The sequence below is a fragment of the Lutra lutra genome, chromosome 16 (genome assembly GCF_902655055.1).
Source record: "Lutra lutra chromosome 16, mLutLut1.2, whole genome shotgun sequence".
NCBI classification, from domain to species: Eukaryota; Metazoa; Chordata; class Mammalia; order Carnivora; family Mustelidae; genus Lutra; species Lutra lutra.
In genome coordinates, this window is record NC_062293.1 from 16,559,213 (window position 1) to 16,581,753 (window position 22,541).

General features: G+C 47.1%; 1 protein-coding gene across 1 annotated transcript in view; it reads right to left on the reverse strand.

Annotated features, from left to right (window-relative positions):
- The window catches only part of ITGB3 (integrin subunit beta 3), a 48,858-nt gene extending 31,733 nt beyond the window's left edge, over positions 1-17,125 (reverse strand). Inside the window, exons 1-2 of the mRNA XM_047707366.1 lie at positions 16,930-17,125; positions 1,832-1,917 (exon numbers count right to left, since the gene is read on the reverse strand). Of these exons, the coding sequence (XP_047563322.1) occupies positions 1,832-1,917; positions 16,930-16,996 (153 nt within the window). The 5' untranslated portion in view covers positions 16,997-17,125. The remainder of the gene's footprint in view (positions 1-1,831; positions 1,918-16,929) is intronic.
- Positions 17,126-22,541: the final 5,416 nt, after the last annotated feature.

The window sequence follows — 22,541 nt, forward strand, 5'->3', positions numbered from 1 at the left end:
ACACACCTCAGCTACAGGGCTGGTCCCTGTGCTGATCAAAAGGGGTGACAGGCACTCCAAGAGTATGTTTTCTTTTTCCCCAAACTCCTCCCAGCCACACTGGCCTGCCTTTTCTCTCTCTCTGGGTTGAAAAGGAGAGAAAAGGAATGGACAGCATCCTCGGAGTGACATTAGGGCTTCCTTCCTGGCTACCCATCTGCTCCAGCCTAGCTTCAGGCCATCCCATCCAAGACGCTCTCCCTCCTTCGAGGATGCAGTTACAGAATTCCAACTTCCTTACAAAAGCAGTTTAACAATATTATGATGGCAACCGAGGGAAGGAGGATATGGCAACTGAGAAGGGAGGAGGCCATATCACACTTGAGCCGCCAGCTCAGCCCAGAGGGGTGGAGAACATTTGGGGGTGGAGGGGAAAGATTCACCCACTCCCTCCCCACCCCTCACTCCCAGCCCCAGGGAACGTTTCATTTGCTAAATGAAGTCAGTGTGGCCCAGATGTTGGGCAGCTGCCTCTGGAAGGAGTTCCCGTGCTGAACCGTATAGAGGCAACGTAGTGTGTTGGGCTGGCCTCTGCAGTTCTGGCAATCCTCCTGCCTAGGGATAAACACAGCCTCCCAGCTCCCACTCCCTAACCCCCCCAACACCCCCACCAGCCTGCCAGGGTGGTTGCCTTTTTAGGAAACTCAGCAGATTGGGAAGAGAAGCAAAGAGAATGAGGAGGCTGGATTGGAGCAGTCCTAAAACTGCAGAGAGCAGAGACTTGCTGTTGTGACCCAGAGGACACCCAGGTAGCCCAAGAAGCAGCCTGGGACAGGAGTTCAGGTAATCACCTGCTGGGGGCCTGGCCAATGACTCAGCCTCAGACTCTGTAATCACTGGAATCTCTCCAGCAACACTCACTGCCCCCGCCTCCCGGGGCCCTCACCAGCTCCAAATTCCCAACTCAGCCACAAACAGCCATTCCCTCAGACACACTCATTCCCTAGGGCCCCAGACACAACAAACTCTCTGCCTAGACATATCTAACCCCTTCCTATCACCCTCCTACCCTCACCAAATTGGCCCAGCACCTTCTCTCATTGACACCTAAGAGAGGGAAGGAAGGAGGAAAATAAAAGAACGAGAGAGGAAGAGGTAAAGTTGTGGGGACCCAAACTTCACAAGAGAAAAGGGAAGAGATCCTCTGACTGAACATCGCACACCCGCACCCTGCTGGCCAAGTGCAAGATTTCTCTTTTATTTGCCTTTTAAAAGTTCAGGGATGGGGGCGCCTGGGTGGCTCAGTAGGTTAAAGCCTCTGCCTTCCCCTCAGGTCATGATCCCAGGGTCCTGGGATCGAGCCCCACATCGGGCTCTCTGCTTTCCCCCTCTCTCTCTGCCTGCCTCTCTGCCTGCTTGTGATCTCTGTCTGTCAAATAAATAAATAAAATCTTTAAAAAAAAAAAAAAAACAGTTCAGGGATGTTTGTAAGCCAGCATCCCTTCTATACCAAGAACCCTCTGCTAACTCTCTTTTTGATACCTTAAGCCCTGCTTCCCTGGGGTGCCCCACCCCAACAAAAAGTAAGTGAAGTGTGGTACAGAGAGACAATGGTTACAGTGAGACCAAGAACCTAACCAAATTGGCTCATGTTAGGGGGACACACAGAAGAATCTGGACGGCATTCCCAGCAACAACCCCATAACAGCTCCCTTTGAAATCCATCAATGGGAAGGCTTCACCCTATCTTTGCTCAGAAGGGACAAGAGAAAAGAGATGCCCCTCTGGGTCCATTTCTGCACAAAAGCAGCTGAGCCTGGGGGAGAAATCAAATCAGATGTCTTCTCCTTACCTCATCTGAGCACCAGGCACACACAGGACTCACAGCCAGACACTGCTGGCAGGAACGGACGCCTCGTGTGGTACAGATGTTGGACACTGCAACAGAGACAAAGACATTAGCACCCAGCTTGGCCTGACAGGGTAACTGGCCTGCCCCATCCTTCCCAACTTCCTCAAACACCCAGATTTATAGCTCTCAGATGCACACAGCAGGTCTAATCATACCACAGATATTCACCAATCACAGGCTGTATGGTAAGGAAAAAAGAATGAGAAAGGTCAGAAGAAACTCATCACCACCCTCACTGATGAGGTCCCCGTGATAACAAGTGCTAGAGCGGGACTGAGCCCTGGACCCCAAGTGTCAAGTCATAACTGATGGAATGGCTTTAATTAACAACTGGTTTGACACCTACATCGTGCCTAGGAAAATCCGAGGCCCAGGACAATGCAATGTCCCCTCTCTCCAATTATTCTAGTGACCGCTTCACAGCCCCTACACAGGGATCCAAAGCCCTGATGCACTAACATGAGCACACAGCCTAAATATGGTGGCAGGTAGGGGCAGGGAATGTTCCAATAGCCAGTGAGGACAAGGCAAATCTTCTGAAACCTGCTCAAGGTTCCCAGTACATTTATCTTTGGGTCAAGGTATAGAATGGTCCAGGGAGAACTCCAGAAATGTCAGAAAAGGCTGAATGAGATAAACTGGAAGAACATGGATTGGAGTTGAAAGGCCCATATTTAAAAAAAAAAAAAAAAAAAAAAAAAAAAGCCAGTATTTGAATTCTGAGTCCTCTTTTTACTAGCTGCGTCATGACCTTGAACAACTCAATTAACCTTTGTGAAAGGGTAATATTGACCTCACAGAACTTGTGCCCTTGGTACACTACTAAATGCCATTCAAATGTGAACAATCTTCACACTGTCAAAGGACAGAGAAAAGGCTGGGGGACAGGAGTAGAGACAAAGGGGGACACCAAAATAACCCTAAGAGAAACTTACCCGAGAAGCAAACCCTGGGCATTTGCTTGGACAGAAGCTCTCAGGCTTCCTGGGCTCAGCCAGGTAAACCTCCTCTTTCCACCGTGGCCCCAGAAAGGTCTTTTTCAATATAAGAAACAGACTGAGGAAGAAACATTCCCCTTCATGATCCAGGCCATTCATCCAATTTTCTAAAGTGGTCCCTTTGTCCCCCAGCTGGTAAGACCAACAAATCAGCCTAATCAATGGGGTGTTTTTCCAGTGCCCCCAAAACTTCTCATCAAGTTGAATGTCTCAGTCCATTTTACTATAGTGTGACTGAACTCCCTTCCAACATCTAGACAAAACATACCCAGAAAATGTGTGTGTATACACACAAACACACACACACACACACACACACACACACACACACACTATTGTCAAGAAAAAGTATCAAAAATTTGGAAATAGGCAAAGGAAATACCGGTGTCCTTTCAATATAATGCAGTATATTGACAAGTAGACCCACCATACTCTTGAATTACCTGATTTTCTAGGGGTGTATACCTTTGTTTGACTTCTACTGATTAGCGTATTTTATAACTCTATAAGGGTAGAGGTTAACTTGTAGAAAACTAGTAACAATGGAAATGATTCTTGATGAGAACAGTGTATATGATTCTTGTCCAACCGCAATGCAAATAATTTGATAGCAAAGGTAACCTTCTGAAGGTTAGGGTTCATTGCTTTGTAGAACATTAACCAATTTCAAAACTGTCAGATAATTGATTTCAACATTCCTTTGACTGAACAACCATAAATTTCCCTTCCCTGAATTTTCTAAAGATTTTTTTTAAGTAATCTCTCCACCCAGTGTGGGGCTTGAGCTCCCAACCCCAAGATCAAGAGTCACACTCTCTACTGACTGAGCCAGCCAGGGTCCCCTCCCTTCCCTGAATTTTCTTTGAAACTAATCTTAACATCTTACTGCTTCCCTCATTAATTAAGTTGAATAAATACTTTGACACACATTCATGTTACATTTGTATGGTAATCATTCTTTTAACAGTGGACTCTTTAAACATTAGATTTTAACACTGTCCGTCTCAGGGCCTCGTTAGAGGGCAGAGGGATCTAACAGAAAGCGTAGGTAGCCAATCAATAGACCGTGGTCCTCATTGAGTCACCCTTACTAATGTGGCCTTAGGCGAGTCATTTCACTCCCCTCAGCCTGTTTCTTCGCTTGACTCTTCCTAACATATTATAATGATTCGTCTATCTGTCTTAACAACACTGCCACCCAAAAGATTTTAAGCCCCTTGAGGCCTGCCCTGCCCTGCCCTGCCCAGCCTGGGCCAGCCCCAAGTCCTTGCTCAAAGTAAATGCTCCATGAATATACATTGGAGCAAATGGAAAAGCATTGAACTAGATCAGTTTTGTTTTAGTTTTTTAAGCAACAGAGCTCATGTCTCCATATTATCCATGGAATTCCAATATAAAACATGCAAATAAATGGGTTGAAACAGTTCCTCTGACAATTTAAACTTTCATTGTTCTCCTAAAAACACCAGAATCATATGTGGAATCCTGGAAGCCCTAGGCTTCCTCTGAGCTTGAGTCGGTCTCACTTCAAAGGCCCTTCCTGACTCCACAGTTCTGCAAGTGGGGTGCTGCTACCAGCCCATGAGTAACCCCTGAGCCCCGGCCTCTGACGTGACTACACCCTCACCCAGTGAGTGTGAGGACTGTGAGGTGGGAATGATGGCAGCTGTTTTCCGCCTGGCTGTAAGGTTCCAAGGCCACCTCTGAGTTGGGGCAGCCCTCAGTCAGGCACTGTCTATCTAACATGGAAGAAAGACAGCCAGTCTTCCTAGAGATACTGGCTTCAGAAGCCCTCAGGGTTCAGAACCCACACGCATGCAGGAGGTCCCCCGTGCAAGGGCAGCCTGGCCATGTCTCAGCTCCCAGTGGCTCTTTTCCCAGCCAGATGTGAGCAGAGCCCCCGCTTACTGCCTTACTGAAAGAGCTCTGAGAGGAGCAGAGCCTGAATTATTTTAGGTCTCTACCTCCCTCCTTGAAGTTTTCATGGGAATTGGCATCCAGAGGGGTAATTCTGGACAGAAATGCCATCGATTTTCACTGGGGCAGTGGCGGTCAAGTGGGTGGGGGGGTGTTGAAGAAGCAGAAGGAGAGGTCAGGCAGAGTTAGAAGAGAGGACCATGGGAGGTATGGACACATTGAATTATCTCTGCAAACTTGTTCCCAGACTCTCCATTTTTCCATCCATTCATTCTCAAATTAGCATCTATTTGCCTATGAGTTCTTGACTTGTAGCCACAATAGAAAGGCTTGCCAAATGGGAAATAAATAACAGCCGGCCCCCCGCTCAGTGAATGGGCAGCCCCTGACCCCAGAGGATGAGACAGGCTGCTGGGATATGTTCTTTAGGAAGTCATGTCTGGGGAGTCATGCCAGCCAGTTCCCTTCACCTCCTCTCTCAGTGAATCACAGGTTGATTTCATGAGAACCAGCCATTCCTCCCCCCCACCCACGATACCCCCTACTAAGACCTGCCACCAAGGGTAGGTTCCCTGGATTGCAGTTTCTAAAAGGGACTGACTCATCAGAAGTCTCCACGCCTGGGCCATGCCAATTCAATGAGCTGCGGCTCTGAGGCCACCCCTCCCTCCTGAACATGTGGAAGGAGTTTGGGCCTCTGTTTCCAGTCATTCATAAGGCTGTGTTCCTGCTTGGCCTCAGGGGCCCAGACTCAGCCGTGCTGGAGAAGGGAGATCCTCATCAGAACTTTTGTCCCTGAAAAGAATTAGCAACCCCCACCACCCATTTCCTCTGACAGGCTAGCCAGAGCCAGGAAACCAGGTGGATTGGCCCTGGTCCTTACAGGGTTGGCTGGAGGGATCCAATGAACAGATCCCTGTCAAACTCCAGGCACAAAGGACGGGCACACAGGAAGGGCTCACTCTGGGTGGCTAATGCTTCTCCAGAAGCTCTTGTTGCTACTCTTTTTGCCCTCCCTCTTTTTATCCTGAGTCCCCCGCTTGCTGTTTGAGGCAGATGAATGTTTTCCTTTCTTCTCCATTTTTCTCTGAAGCCACCACATTGTGCTGGTCATAATACACACGGCTGAGCATGCGCTGAACGGGGCAGCAGTGGGAGCCAGAGCCAGAAAGCCCCAGATGACGGTGAAATGATCAGCTGTCGGATCTACCTTTTTTTTTTTTTTTAAAGATTTTATTTATTTATTTGACAGGCAGAAATCACAAGTAGGCAGAGAGAGAGAGGCAGGCAGAGAGAGAGAGGTGGAAGCAGGCTCCCTGCTGAGCAGAGAGCCCGATGCGGGGCTCGATCCCAGTCATGACCTGAGCCCAGGGCAGAGCTTTAACCCACTGAGCCACCCAGGTGCCCCAGATCTACCTTTTAAATGGAGAAGGGAAGATCAGAGTTCCAAAATCCAACCTAGGAGGGTGGGCCAGGAAGAGGAGGCCCATTAGAAAAGCTAGACGAGACCTCCAGCAAGTTTGCTTGGACAGCAGAAGGAAAGGCTGTGGTTTGGCCCATCAGGCCGATTCACAGAACCAGAAGAAAGACAAAGGATGGGACAAATGAAGGGGAAAAAAAAGGGGAACAAGGAAGGGAGTTGGAACAAGTGGAAGTCATAATGCGTCAATGAGAGCTATTTTGAGGACGTGCTGTCCAATGAGACAGGATGTCAGAAAGCAGGAACAGGCCACCCGAGTGAGGCCATGGAATTTCAGCAGGGCGTTAAGTCAAGTGAAGAGGTGTTTAGTGGGAGGGGAGGTTGAGGCATACTGCTTATACTACGGACTACCTTCCTCTTTGCCAGAGAGCAGTTCTGGCCTGGGTCCCCAGCCCTCCCGCTGACCTTTAACTGGTCACTTCCCAATTAGGTCCACGGGGACACCAGGTGACTCAGGCCATGCCTGATCTTCCATTGCAGTCACCTGGCTGAGTGAGTCATCCAGAAACAAAACATCTCATGCTCACTGCCATATGGATTTACAAGTGGTTCCTGCAGGGCAGGCTGCTATGAAAATTTATTTTATTTTTGTTCCTTCATTATATGTAGCAGCAACTCAGTAATCTAAGGAAGGGGAAGGACACGGGAGAAGTGGAGTTCAAGGTAACACATACCTCTGAGCATAAATCTCCAGTAAGCATTACTCAAAACAGCAGGCAATCCAAACGACCACATTTCACCATACCTCAGACGACGGATGTAGGACGCACCCTAATTTCAGAGATTTTTTTTTTAATTGCTTTAAGCACAACATGGTTAGATATGGTATGTAACACCAGAAGACATCGGTGTATGATTTGCTTCTACCAATATTAAAATGTGTTATGGGTTGAATTCTGTGCCCCAAAAAAGATATGCTGAAGTCCTAACCCCCGTACCGATGACTATGACCTTATTCGGAAACAAAAGGTCTTTATAGATGTAATTAAGATAAGGTCAGTAGGGGAGGCCCTAACCCAATATGACTGATGCCCTTGGAAGGGGAAGATACCATGTGAAGACAGACACACAGAGAAAATGTCACATGATGACAAAGGCAGAGATCGGAGTGACCCTACCGGAAGGCAAGGAATGCCAGAGTAACAGCCACCACCAAGAGACAGGAAGCGGCAAGAAAGGATTCTATCCAGAGTCTCAGAGAAAGCATGGCCCTGCTGACACTCTGACCAGATTTCTAGCCTCCAGAGAGAACAAATTTCATTGCTTTAAACCACACAGTTCTAGCAGCCCTAAGAAGCTAATCCAAAATGGGTACACATTCCCATGGCATATATGACATGATTTGGAGGAATGTTGCCCTGAAATACTTTGCATGATTGAAAAAAAGTCATCCTGGATTGAAAACTGCTACGGTTAATCCATCTACAGATAATGGGAAAGTGGTCCCTTGGCGTTATACTTTTCTATTAACATACAACAGTGATGTTGGCATTCATTCATTCATTTACTCAACAAATATTCATTGAGCACCTAACTGTACCTGGCACTCTCCTAGGCACTAGAGGTATGACGCTGAAATGAAACAAGCCCCCTGCTGTTGTGGAGCTTAAATTTTAATGCAAAAATGAAAATAAAACATACACCACAAAGTACAATTTCAAACAGTGGCAAATGCTTTTTAAAAAGAAAATAGAGGGCACCTAGGTGGTTCAGTGGGTTAAAGCCTCTGCCTTCGGCTCAGGTCATGATCTCAGGGTCCTGGGGTGGAGCCCCACATCAGGCTCTCCGCTCAGCAGGGAGCCTGCTTCCCCCACCCCCGCCTGCCTCTCTGCCTACTTGTGATCTGTCTGTCAAATAAATAAATAAAATCTTTAAAAAAGAAAGAAAAAGATAATAGAGCAAAAGAATAGCATCAATGAGAAGAAGGAGTCCCTTCTAGAGAAGGCAGTCAAGAAAGGCCTCTCTGGACCTGAATAGACATTTTTCCAAACAAGACATACAGATGGCCATTGGACACATGAAAAGATGCTCAGCGTCACTCCTCATCAGGGACATGCAAGTCAAAACCACAATGAAGGATCATCTCACATCTGTCAGATTGGCTAAAATAAAAAAGATGAGGAATAAAAAGCGTTGGCAAGGTTGTGGAGAAAAGGGAACCCTCGTGCACTGTTGTTGGAAGTGTAAACTGGTACAGCCACCGTGGAAAACAGTAAGGAGGTTCTTCAAAAAATAAAAAATAAAGATGCCATATGATCCAATAATTCCACTACTGGGTATTTACCCAAAGAAAGCAAAAACACTAATTCCAAAAGATATATGCACCCCTATGTTTATTGCAGCATTACTTCAACAGCCAAGATATGAAAGCAATCTAAGTGTCCATCAATAGACAAGTGGATAAAGATGTAACACACACACACACACACACACACACACACACGCACTGGAATATTGCACACCCATAAACAAGGATGGGATCTTGCCAATTTTTGTGACAACACGGATGGACGTAGAGTGGATTACGCTAAGTGAAATATATCAGACTGAGAAAAACAAATACCATATGATTGCATTTCTATGTGGAATCTAAAAAAACAAAACAAATTAATGAACAAACAAAAAACAGAATCAGACTTGTAAATACAGAGAACAAACTGATGTTTGCCAGAGGGAAGGAGGTAAATGAATGGGCAAAATGGGTCAAGGGGAGTGGGAGATACAGGCTTCCAGTTACGGAATGAGTAAGTCATGGGCATAAAAGGTAGAGCATGGGGAATATCGATGGTATTGTAATAGCACCTTATGGTGACAGGTGGTCGATACACTTGTGGGCACAGCACAATGTACAGAGACGCTGAATCAGTATGTACACATGAAACTGATGTAGTATGTGTCAACTGTTCTCAAATAAAAAAAAATTTTAAGAAAAAAAGGCTTCTCTGAGTTGACCTTTCAAAATGATATGAAGGAGTGTGTCATGGGAAGATCTAGGGGATGAGCATTCCAGAAAGAATCCATGACAAGCGCTAGATGGACCTCAGCCCGTTAGAGAAATAGCAGGAAGACAGAGGGAGAAGGAAAGAGGCAGAGTAGTGGCTGGAGTAGTTCTGGTTGGGGACCAGAACGCTAGGAAGCTTTAACCAAGGTAGGGAGCATGGCTTTCATTCTCCACGTGATAGAAAGCCACAAGGGGAGTCTGAGCAGAGGTGAGCAAAGATCATCCTGGCCACTCAGAGGAGAGCAGACATAAGGGGAATAAGATGAAAAGAGACCAATTAGGAAGCTATTACAGTAATCCGGATTTGGGGTGGGAGTGTAGTGGGGTTAATAGTGTGGTCAGGCCCTAGCTATGTTCCAGGACCTTACTGATGGATGGCATGTGGGGCATGGCAGAAAGACAGGATGGACTTGGCCCCCAACAAGTGGATCCCCTTGGACAAAGTTCGGATGTTTTGATCACTGGCCATACCCTTTTCCTGACTCTTCTGCCCTTGTAAATGAAGCCAGATCCCGCCTGGTGATCACCTCCAACTGGGTTAATTCGGTAGCCATGTGCAGAACACCACAGAAGGCCCGCCTTGGACAGAGTCCTGTCTTCCATGTGGTTGTGTATACAATGAACACCCAGGCCCTGAGCAACACTGAAGGGTAGCGGTGGTGGTAAACCCATGAACATGATTCTTGTGTTAACAGTGGACGTGGTGGACAAGACATGCAGACCCACAGGCAGGAGATCTCAAATCCAAAGCCTCTTCTGCCCTTCCACTGGCTGTGTAACCTCGGGCAGGTCCTGTCATCTCCCTGGGGCCCTGAGGTCCAGTGACTCTTTCATTCTCTACTCAAGGACTCATAACTGCTCCCTAGTATTTAACAGACCTAACGCAGCCACATCAGCCAAGCACAGGAAACCCCACACTGCTGCTTCCTTCCCCCATGGTCCCAAAAATGCACATAATCCTTGCCTCATGGGTTGTTAGGATTAAATGAGATAATTTATGCGAAAGAACCACCTGCAGTGATGGCTCGGTAAATGCCATAAACGCAGGCTTCCTTCCTCCTTACCTTTGCTCTAACTGCTTCTGCATTAGGAATGCATCCCCACCCCCACCGCAGCCCTGCCTCAGGGTCAGACTCCCCGGGCCCTCTGCCTATAATAGGATATGCTGAAGTAATCACAAGCCAGGAGACAAGAACCCCCAGGGCTAGACCCTACCAATGCTCCAAAACTAGCTATATGACCTTGGGCAAGTCACTTCAACTCTTAGGGTCTCCCCTTCCTGCTTCTCTGTTAAGCCAGCAGTGCTGGGTTAGAAGATGTATATGGTGCTGCCCGCCCTGGAAGGATATATTCCAGCCAGAAACCATCACGGGTGACTAATGCTCTGGGAGGCCCAGTATCCCAGGGCCCAAGACCCCCCGCTCAATGCACGAATATCCATTTCTTCCTAATAGCTTAGCTGAGAAGCTGATTCAAATGCTGCATCTCCGGCTCTGGAAAATTTTATCAGCGTGGGCCCCACCTCCCATCTGACTCACTCAGTAGAGAGAAGAAGCAAGCCTGTACCAAGCTCAGTTTGGGCCCGGTCCAGCAGTGCCCTGTTGGTGACCTCCTTGGCATCCAGCACTCCAGTTCTGCTTCTTTTCCTCCTCTAGTTGATGTCTCGTGGGTATGGACAGCAGGCAACAGTGATGCCACCAGTCCTCGTCACCACCACCCTAACCCCATCTTGGTAGGAAGGCAAATTGATCTCACCATTTTGGAAGATAATTTGGCAAGACCTATCAAAATTTAAATGTAAAATAGTCATGTCCTTTGACCCAGCAGATTCAGTGCAAGAAACCGAGCCTGTAGAAACACATGAATAAACAAGGTGCAAACAATGAATGAGACCAGTCCCTGCTGTTCAGCTTTATTTGTAGTAGCAAATAATTGGGAATGATCCCACTGTCTGCCAACAGGGAATCAGGTACATCAGTTTTGCTACATCCATATAGCAGTGTGCCTGCTGGCTAGGATTGTAACTCTTAGGATAAATAATGGAAAGATATAAACCGACATTAAAAAGATGCTAGGCTATATTATTGAGTGACAATGACCCTGTTGTGGATGATCCTACTTGAGAAATAACAGTAAGGGTAAATGTCTCTGGTGAGATATAAATACAGGAAAAAAGCTAGAGTAACTGTCAAGAGCAGTTATCTTTAAGGACAAGACTACAAGGGACTTGGTACTTTCTGCATTATTCTATTTCTGCGCTGCTTGACTTTTATTTTTTTTTTTGCACAGCAATATGAATTACATTTACAAGCTAAAAGAAAATTAAAGTTAATTTTAAATGTCCTCTGTCCTGTCTCAATTTCTGCCCTGGCGTTCATCTAAATGCAGGCTCCCAAGAGCACGCCAGGCTTCCTACAATATGGCACACTTGAAACGTCAATATCTTGTAGACTCTTTGAATCCAAAGGTTGGTGGGAATTCCAGAATAAACGTGGGCCCACTCCCTTCAGGAACCACCCAGGAGAGAGCATGTGATGGTATGTTCTCAACCTAGAGAAGTCCGAGAACCGAGACACCATGTTCCCCTCCATCTAGAACACGTGGCCAAACCTGGCCACCACCGGCTGAGGCAGCCAAAGGCTTAAACTAGAGGAGTCGATCTCGTGTGGTGGTTCAAGCCAGGGTTTGGAACCACAGGTGGATCTCATAGGCCCAGGTTTCTCGAACCAAGAATCCCAGTTAGCAAAGAGATTATGGTTGTCTACAGGGACTTTTGAAGTGGCTACTGGATATGCCTTCTGCCAAACTTCTGGAACTCTCTTCTGGTGTGAAGTTTTTCAAGGCTATTTTTTTTTTTTAATTTGAGAGAGAGAGAGCATGAGGGAGAGCATGAGAGGAGAGAGGTCAGTGGGAGAAGCAGACTCCCTGCTGAGCAGGGAGCCCGATTCGGGACTCGATCCTGGGACTCCAGAATCATGACCTGAGCTGAAGGCAGTCGCCCAACCAACTGAGCCACCCAGGCGCCCCTCAAGGCTATTTTTAACTGTAGACCTCCTTTCCGCCTGCCCTCCGCAAAGAAATCTTTACATGGATTTCCATGTTATGAATTAGTTAAAAGAAAAACGTCTCTCCACTTGGAGGTGGAGAGGAGCAGGTACAAAGCAAAGACTCTCCCGCCGTCTCCTTCTACTTTGCAGCCCCTGAGACACCAAATGCCTAAGGCCCAGGGGGCAGATGGCTTGTGCAAAGTCACCCAGCCAAGTGATGAAAAAGCCTGCACAGGTGGGCATCGAATACACGTTTCTCAGTTCCCGACCTGCAGCTCTTTTCACACCTGAGGTTTGTTTTTTTGCCCTGCATGAAAGGAAGTGGCTTTTTAAGTTAAAATAATAACAACAACAACAACAACAACACAAGTTTAGGTAAAGGAATAGAGACATACATGAGGATTATTATCTATACAAGGAGAAAAGTCTGAATAGAACACCCCATCTGATTAATGGTGAACATGATGGGAGAACAGAATTAAAGGGGCACCAGCCATTTTACTCTCCAGCATTCGACTTATATATTTAAAAAAAAAGTTCACCTCATTCTCTCCTTGAATGTTGGAATGTCTTCACCAACTGAACTAAGAAATGCTGGAGAGAGAGACCAGTCTTTTTGTGACAAAAGGACTGAAAACTGGAAAGGAAGACTTGTATCATTTTTCAGCTCCCACCTGCATTGCCATTCATGACCTGAGTTCTTCAGGCACAATGATCTTCACATTCGGGAAGGGTCGAGTTCAGGGGAAAGGAGGGGAGGCCTTGGAGTGAAGTAGCAGGCCAGCTCTGTGGGCAGCAGAGGGGGCTGGGTCAGGCCAAGTGGTTTATCCCTGAAGCTGCTCAGTCACTCCCCCAGTTAATTATCTGTCTGCTGATTCATGAGTTGTGGTTCCTGTGGGCATGCTTCCTGGCTATTTCTGCCAACAGAGGCAGAAGGATTCATAGGGCTGGGAGGGGATGATAACCAGGGATCCTGAATGGGGTGGGGAGTTGCAGAGGAGGAATTTCTATTAGGAAATTCCAGAGCCATATCCATTCTCCCCCTCCTCATTGTTGCTCCTGGCCCCATCTGATGCTGTCCCCAGGAGACCTCTACCACTCACTGTTTTAAGGTGCATAAAGAATATTTCTCTCCTGTGTGTCTTCTCCCAGGAGAGGGAGAAAAAAAGACAATTCACAGAGGTCCCCTGAAAACAGAGGTCTAAGGCATCGCAGTGTGGAGATCCAAATGCACAAAGAATTCATGGTCTCAGCTGTATTCTAAAATTCTCCAGAATGCCCAGATGGAGCCCTTGTGGATCCTCTGCGAACGAATGCAGATATCCAAGTTCTGGGTTTCTGACCATGAGGCACATCACCTCTGGATGCCCTCTCATAGCGTTCCCTGGGTATTTATTTTTGTCTGCCAATGTCCCAGCCCCTGGGCCTAGAGCACTGAACAAAATAGACATGTCCTTCTCCTCACAGAACCTGAAATCTTGTGAAATGTCTTTTACTTTCCTCTTTCCCCGGAGACAGAACTTAGGGTTTTCTAGTTGATAAAGCAAATGTATGAGCCTCTTCCTCCTGGGTCTCTTCTGTGGGTTCTTGCAGTGTGAAAGTGACGGAGATATGCTAAACCACCAGTGGGAGACTATCACATAGGTGTGGGGAAAGGTACCCCATCGGTCAAATTCTGCGAGCCCAAGTTGTACTCACGTGGGAAGCAATAATAGCTCTTGTCTCCAATACATGGTAGATACCATGGATAAGAATAATGGCAATAAAAAGTGCCACTTACTGGATACTTATTTTGTGCCTTTATCTCATTTAATTAGCACAGTCATCAAAGTATTGTTTTCTCCACTTTACAGATGAGGAAACTGAGGTCCCAAGAGATTAAATAACTTGCCTAAGGCCATACAGCCAATCAAGAACCTTCAAAATCAAGAACTAAACCCACAGCTGGCTGGCTTTAAATTGTAACTATCCCTTTCCCCAGCCAACGAGCCTTCCTGCCATGTCTCTCCAAGCAGAGAACTTCATCTGGAGAGTTTTCAGGAGGAGAAATTAGCCCTTCAGCTCAGAACTAATCAACTTAGATGGTGACAGCAAACAAAACTTGTTATCCCTTAGGTCTCAGGTTAGAATACAGACTTACACAGGTGGAAGTCACAAACCTCAATACCTCTTGGGTGAAGCTAAAAAGATCGTCTTTGTACATAAATTCCAAAACTCAGTTCTACTCTCAAACAACCTCTCTTCTGCCCATCCCAGATTCTCCTATTCTGCAACAACCTCTCTGTGCCACCACCGAGCTGTCTCTGTGTCCTTCAACGCTGTGTGTACCAATAACCCCTCTTCTACTTTCATCCTACCACCTGCTTCCCCAGCAATCTGACAACACCTGCAACCCAGCCACCAACCCTGAAGGAGGGGATTCAAATATAATCGAAACTGTTCTTACTGGGAGCTTCTTACTCTGGAGGTGACTCTAGAGCCCAAGCTCTGAAACAGTAGTCCCGCCTGCTTCTCAGAAGGAGTCTGAGGCTAGCTCAGTACAACCCATCACTACAGCTGGACTCATCCCAATCATAATGATGAATCTGTATACAGATCCCCCAAAGGATATTGCAAACTAATGTATGTCAATGCAGTGGGATCCTATATGGAACATTACAACTCTGTGTCAGATCCACAAAAAATACTAGGAGTGAGGGGTGGAGGGAGAGACACCAAAATAACAAGTAGATTCTTTATCTTCACTAATATTGAAACATATACCAAGCTAGGCTCTAGCTTATGTTACTTTGCTTTCTTCTAAGACTATAAGAAAATACAATGATTAGATTCGGAAATCATTCAGAAATTCAGAAAGCTGTAGAGGTGAAAAGGAAAGCAACAAGTTTTAAGTTCATGGAGGCAGGCATCTGGAGGAGACAGCTCCACAGCCCTCACAGACACCAGGCCACTTTTTTTTTTTTTTTTTAAGATTTTACTTATTTATCTGACAGACAGAGATCACAAATATGCAGAGAGGCAGGCAGAGAGAGGGGAGGAGGAGAAGCAGGCAGAGAGCCTGATGCGGGTCTCGATCCCAGGACCCTGGGATTATGACCTGAGCTGAAGGCACACGCTTTAACCCACTGAGCCACCCAGGCGCCCCACCAGGCAGCCTTTGAAAGGCGTCTCTAACTCCTCCTAGGGCTCAGTGCTGGAGATGTGCATTTCCGCCCTCTGGCCATTAGGCTGCTCACTATTGGCTGAAGACATCTGCTGACTTGCTTGAGCATCTATCACATGGAAAGCTTCAGCAAAAACAACTTAGACCCCTATATATATGATCTGTAACTCCACCAAAAAAATCACTCATAGATTGCGGTAATGGTTTCATGGGTGTTTATGTATCCCCAAACTCATCAAGTCATATACATTAATTATATACATTTTTTTGGTTTATCAATTATATCTCATTAAAGTGTGTTTTAAAAACACTGTTGCCTTGTCCTGTAGAATCTCTTAGATACACGCTCACACACACACACACACACACACACACACAAGATCTTGAAGGCAGTCATCAAAGTATTTCTAAATAGCTATCTTGGATAGGGACTTATCAGTAGATCTTACTTTTTTAATACCTACTGCACGATTTAAATTGTCTCACAATGAGTACTAATCTTTTCATTAAAAGTATGTATGTGCACACTTGTGCGTCCTCTGCAGAGGAACGCCCCAGAGGAAGGGGAGCCAGAGTTCTCTCTGGGAAGTTCACCAGGGCTCTGAAGGACCGCGGGCAGCATCCCTGCGCCCTAATCGCCTCTGCCCCTCCACCGGCTCCTCAGTACCAACGAGGCCGAGTGCCAACTGTCTTGGCATAGTGCGCGCAGCAGCAGGAGAGACAAAGCGAGGGATCCAAGCCAGTTCCAGGGACCCTCCGTGTGGCTCTTCGCATACACTGGAGGTTTTTCGGTTGTGGGGTCTGTCCCGGAAGCAGAGGCAGCACTGCCACCCGGGGACACTGTAGGAGACAGAGCCCTCACCCTGCACAGAACCGCTCCCGCGGGGAGCCACCACGCAGAAAGACTAGGAAAAGAAAAACTTGGGAGAAAGTAACACAAAGCGAGCCTAATTTCGAGAAGCCGGCACACCCGCGCGCGCACACACTCTCACCCCAGCAGCTACACCCACGTCCCTCCGGCTGCGCGCGGGAGCAGCGGGAACAGCCCCGGGAAGCCGCAGCTCGCGGTGCCCACCGCGGCCAGCCGGACCGGCAAGCCCCAGACCACCTGCGAGGCGCGCCGCCCGGGAAATGCGCCCGCCCCACCGCGCGCCCCAGGCCGCCCCGGGGTGGGAGCCTCACTCGGCCAAGGGCTTCGGCGTCCCGGAGCACCCGCCCCGAGGTGGCCTCTCACCCTTGTCACCGCGGGGCCGGGAAGGTCCCCAGCTGCGGGCTCCGGCGGCCCCCGCCCGGCCCCGCGTACTCGGAGCGCAGACGCGCGGGGCCGGCCCGCCGCTTGCCCGGCTCCAAGTCCGCCAGCTCGGGCTGCGGCAGGATGCGCGGCGCGGATCCCCGGGGAGCCGCGTCCCCGCCGCACGGGAGCCTCACTCACCTCCGCCGCCGCCGCCCGCCAGCGCCCCCAACACCAGCACCGCGGCCCACAGCGGCCGCGCCCGCATCTCGTCCGCCGCCGCGGCGCCCGCCCGCCCCACAGTGAGCGGCGGCGCCCGCGGCCACTTTTCCCGCAGCGGGAGGTGGGAGGGGACGCCGCGGGTGGGACGTCACGGGGCGGGTCGCCGACTCGCGCTGCCTGCGCTCCCGCGCTCCTCTGGACCGCGCGCCGGGGAGGGAGCGGTGGGAAGCCGCGGCGCCTCTTCCCCCCCCACCCCGCCTCCCGCCTCGCCTCTTCCCCCCCCACCCCGCCTCCCGCCTCGCCTCCGCCCGACCGGATCCTCCTGGACCCGCAGTCCCTGCGAGGCTGGCACCCGAGGGGGGTCGTGGGCGCGCCCGGACACTTGGTATGCTTAGAGAAACCGGGAACCTGGGGCCCCTCTCCTGACCCAGTGCCACCTCCTGGAGACGTCCAGATGGCTTTCTCTTTCACCTGAACGATAGGGCACTTTCCCTCTGTACCTTGAATTTGAAACACTTTGTTTATTTGACAAAACCATTCGAATGCTTACAGCTGGTGCCAAAGCATGGATTTAGTCCTCTGGTATTCACCGAGTTATTCTTTGGGTTATTTGGTTTTCCGGAAAGCCTCTTGAGACATCTCAAGCTTGTGTAAGCAAGGATGTCCATAAAGGGCCATAGTAACTGGTAAACGTTTCAGGACACGGTCAATAAGACAGGAGGAGGCAGGGCACTGCCTCCAAACGCAAACTCACAAAGCTTTGCAGCTTTATCGTATTTTCCTCCAAGGTCTTCCTCCCACTCTCTGCCTGTCCCCCAATCCCTCCTCTCCGTCTGGGTCTTCTCCAGACCAGAAGTCTCGGGCGGCTCAAAGAGGCAAAATGCTGGGGCTGCGAGCGGGAGACCACCAGTGGTCAGACCGTCCGTGGTACCCCGATGCTCAAATGACCATAAAAAACAAGAGCTTCCACGCATCGAAGAGCATGGAAGTCTCTCCAGCTCCCGGATTTCCCCAAGCCTTCTCTGGAGACAACCAAGATGCCTGAAAACTGGCCCAGACTCAGCTTTCCAGCCTCGTCTCCCACCCTAGCGCAGGAATGTACTTCGCATTCCCAAACACTCCAGGACTTTTTGTCTGACAGATCGTCCTAAAGTTTCCACCTGGAAAATTACACTTATCTTTCCAAACATCCCAGATGGAATCTCTTCCATGTCAACTTGTCTGATGGCCCCTTTCTCCAGCCCCACCTTCTGCAGAGATGGGTGCTTCCTTCCCAGACCCCCTAAACACTAGATGCACCCAAGGAGCAGAACCCATTAGCAGGGGGCGCCTGGGTGGCTCAGTGGGTTAAGCCGCTGCCTTCGGCTCAGGTCATGATCTCAGGGTCCTGGGATCGAGTCCCGCATCGGGCTCTCTGCTCAGCAGGGAACCTGCTTCCCTTCCTCTCTCTCTGCCTGCCTCTCTGCCTACTTGTGATCTCTGTCTGTCAAATAAATAAATAAAATCTTTAAAAAAAAAAAAAAAAGAACCCATTAGCAGAAGTGTCGCTAGCAGGTTGCAAGGGGACAGAGGAGGAGCCAGCCCACAAAGGGCAGCTGGGCTTCCTGACCCTGGCTTTGAGACACCAGCTCCACATACTTCCCCCAGCTGATGAAGGGCCCCTGGGTTGGAAGCCTTGTCCACAGTCTGGTCCTTGCCCTGGGACAAAATCCAGATCACACAGCATGGTCCCATCTCTGCCTCGATATTCACATATTTGCTCAATTCCATGATTATGACCAATCTCCTAGTTACCTAGGTGTCTGCTCAGCCTAGGTCTGCTGGCACCAACCCCAGCTCAACAAACCTGCTATCCACCTTCCCAGCCCCTTCTGCCTAAAGAACTTCCATTAGCAAACCTCCCAGGGAAGGTCTCCTAGCAACAAATATGCTCAACTTCCATTTGTTTCCCCCTCGTTTGTGATATTTCTTAAATATAGATTTCTATGTTGACAGCAATGTGGGGGGGGGCTCTTCTTAGACTTTTAAGATGTTGTTCTACTGTTGTCTGGCCTCCACTGTTTCTGATGATATGTCAGCCATTATTTACATTCTTGGTCCTTTGTCTTTTCCCTCTGGTTTTGTTGTTTGTTTGTTTGTTTGTTTGTTTGTTTGAAAATCATTTACACTTATAGAGAAGTTGCAAAATACTGAAGACTTCTCTTTTATCCTTCACCCAGTTTCCCTGAATAACATCTTATATCACCAAGTCATAATTATCAGACACAGGAAATTAACATCGATACAATACTATTAACTCATCCAGATACAATATTTGGATTTTGCCAATCTTCCTGCCTGCGTCCTGTGTCCAGGATCCAATTGAGGATTCCGTATTGTCCTTTTTTTTTTTTTTTTTTTTTGGCAAGTGATTTTTTGTTGTTGTTGTTATTTGAAGTTTTTATTTAAATTCTAGTTAGTTAGCCTCTATGGTAAAATTGGTTTCAGTTGGAGAATTTAATGGCTCATCAGAGGATCCCTTATCGTGTTGTAATCATGTCTCCTTAATCTCCTTCAATCTGTGACACTTTTCTCAGTCTATTTCTCTCCTCACCTTGACACTTTTGTGTCAATTTTTAGGCCAGTTATTTTGTAGTATGTCCCCCGGTTTGGGTTTGCCTGAGGTTTTCTCATGATTGAATTGAGGCATTCTAGACAGAACACCACAATAATGATATGCTCCTGAGTGGTACATGGTGACAATATGTCTTATTACTTACAATGTTAACCTTGATCACATGGTTAAGGTGGTGTCTGCCAGATTCTTCACAATCAAGTTACTATTTTTCTCTTTGTAATTAATAAATATTTTATGGAAGACATTTCAATTCTATGCAAATATCCTGTTTTTCTTCGGATGTTCACTAATGTTAGCATCTATTAATGGTTCTTGACGGCAATTAGTTACATGGTGTTAACTAATAGTGATTTCTAACTTCCTTTTTTTCTTCTGCCACTACTAACTGGCGTTGGACAATAAAGAAGAGCTGCCCCTTCCCTCTCATTTAAAATTTCAATTATTTACTTCTATCAGTGTGAACTCATAGATATTTACTTTATTCCGCGAGCTACAATGCAATACTACCATTTTTCTGTTGCTCAAACTGTCTCAGGTTTGTCTCTACCTGCTTTTGAGTTTTCTCTTTATCTTTGTTTTTTGGGATTTTATTATTTTATTTTATTTTATTTATTTATTTTTACCAGCTTGACTCTAAGTTAAAGAGACTTTCTCTTGGTATTTATCCTGCTTGGGGTTGATGAGTGTCTTGAATATCTAAGTGGCCTATTTTTCACCAAGTATAGGAACTCTCGAGCCATTATTCCTTCAAATATTTTTTATGCCCATTCTCTCTCTCTCCTTACCTTCTGAAACTCCAATACGCATATTTTAGATATTATTTAAACACTTACAATAATTATATAAGTTATGATAAGTACTATAGAAGTATGTATAATATATAATGTATTATATAAGCTATTATAAGTACTTAGACATTATCCCACAGACTACTGAGACACTATTTTTTTTTAAGATTTCATTTATTTATTTGAGAGAGAGCGCACGTGCGCGCGCGCACACACATGCACGAGTGAGGGCAGGGGCAGAAGAAGAGGGAGAAGCAGACCCCCTACTGATCACAGAGCCTGTCGAAGGGCTGGATTCCAGGAGCCCAAGATTATGACCTGAGCCCAAGTCACACACTTAACTGACTGAGCAACCCAGGCGCCCCATTTCTTAATCCTTTTTTTTTGTTTTCATTTTTCAGATTAGTCTATTGATCTCTCTTAAAGTCTCAAATGAATAATCTACAGTTCTTTATTTTACATATGGGGCTAAGCCTATCCAGGGAATTTTTCAGACGTTGTATTTCTTTAAGTTCTAGAATTTCCGTTCACTTCTCTTTTATAGTTTCGGTTTCTCTCATGATATTCCCCATATCTTCAATTACTATGTGTATATTTTCCTTTATGTCCTTAAGCGTGTTTGCAACCACGGTTTTAAAATGCCTGTCTGCTCGTTCTGACTCATCTCAGGGACTGTTTATCTTGATCGCTTTTTTTAAAATCGTGGGTCCCAATTTCCTGCTTCTTCACATGTATAGTAGTATTAGATTACATAGTACCCATTGCAGATTATTCATTTTAGAGTTTATGTTGTCTTTCCTCAGAGAGGGAAGTGTTGTTCCATTAGGCACTTAAATTACTGCCAGATGATCTTGATCTAACCGATCGTGGTTTTATTCCTTTTCAGGACTAGTCTTTTTTATTTTTTAATGCAGAACATGCTCCTTTTTCAAAAAGAAAAAAAAGATTTTATTTCTTTAAAAGGCAGAGAGGGAGGAGGGGGACGGGCAGAGGGAAGGGTAGAGAGAGAAGCATTCTCTCCACTGAGCAGGGAGCCCAATGTGGGGCTCGATCCCAGGACCCTGGGATTATGACCTGAGCCCAAGGCAGACGCTTAACCTACTGAGCCACCCAGGCACCCCTAGAACATGGTCCTTACTCCTAAGCTGTGTGGACTTCCTGGATTCTAAGTACCTGAGTTGTTCAGTGAGGTCTCTGCACTTTACTGAGCTGAAACTTTATCTATCTAAGCCACGTGCAACTTCTAGTGTTTTCTGTTGGGCTCCCAGCTGCTCCCTACTAAGGCTTATGGAGTCTCTTCATGGGCCTGTGCAGTTCTCATCCAGAGACCCTGGGAAACCCCATGCAGACTTCTGGGGGCACCTCTCTGGGCAGTTCCTTCCACCCTAATAGCTTTCCCCACAAATTACAGCGCCCTCAACAGCCTTCAACTTGAAGCTGTGCTCTTCAGCTCTATGACATCACCATGCACTTCTTAGACTCCACTTTCTTGCAGTGCCATCCAGAAAGTTCCCCCAAGCAGAAATCTGGGCAGGTGTAAGGCTCACCTCATGTGTTTCCCTTCTCTCAGTGATTTTAGTTCTATTGCCTACGTTCAGTGTCTAAAGCAGCTCCTCAAATATTTTGTCTACATTTTTTCGTTTACTGTGGGAGAGCAAATCCCATACTATTCTGTCATCGTCAGAAGCAGAAGTTCTGCGATTATGAAGTTCATTCTCCTCATCTCTTCCACCACTACTGAACGATGAGCTCCTTGAAAGTAGGGACTGTAGTTAGTTATCTTTACATTCCCCTGTAGGCACTCAGTAAATAAAAAGATCTCTCCTATTGTTTTTTTTTCTACTTGCCTGGCAAGTAATTTTAACTACTAATTAATTTCTACTAATTTCTTGACTAATTTTTATAAAATAGCAATCAAGCAAAGATGATGGACACTGAGTGTCCATTCTGTGATTTTCCCAAGTGCCAGACTCCCCAGCGGATAGAGGGGAGAGATATTCAATGCATGACATGTAGATCTTCCCCAAGACCCACTTAAGAAGCAAAAATCATGTCATCTGGCCCCTTGCCTGACCATGGCCAGGATGACACCAAAATAGGGATCCCTTCCCCGTGCTCTCATCCATTATCTACCCTCCTGGGGACGCCCTACTCCTATTCAATCCCTCATTGTCACCATGGTACAT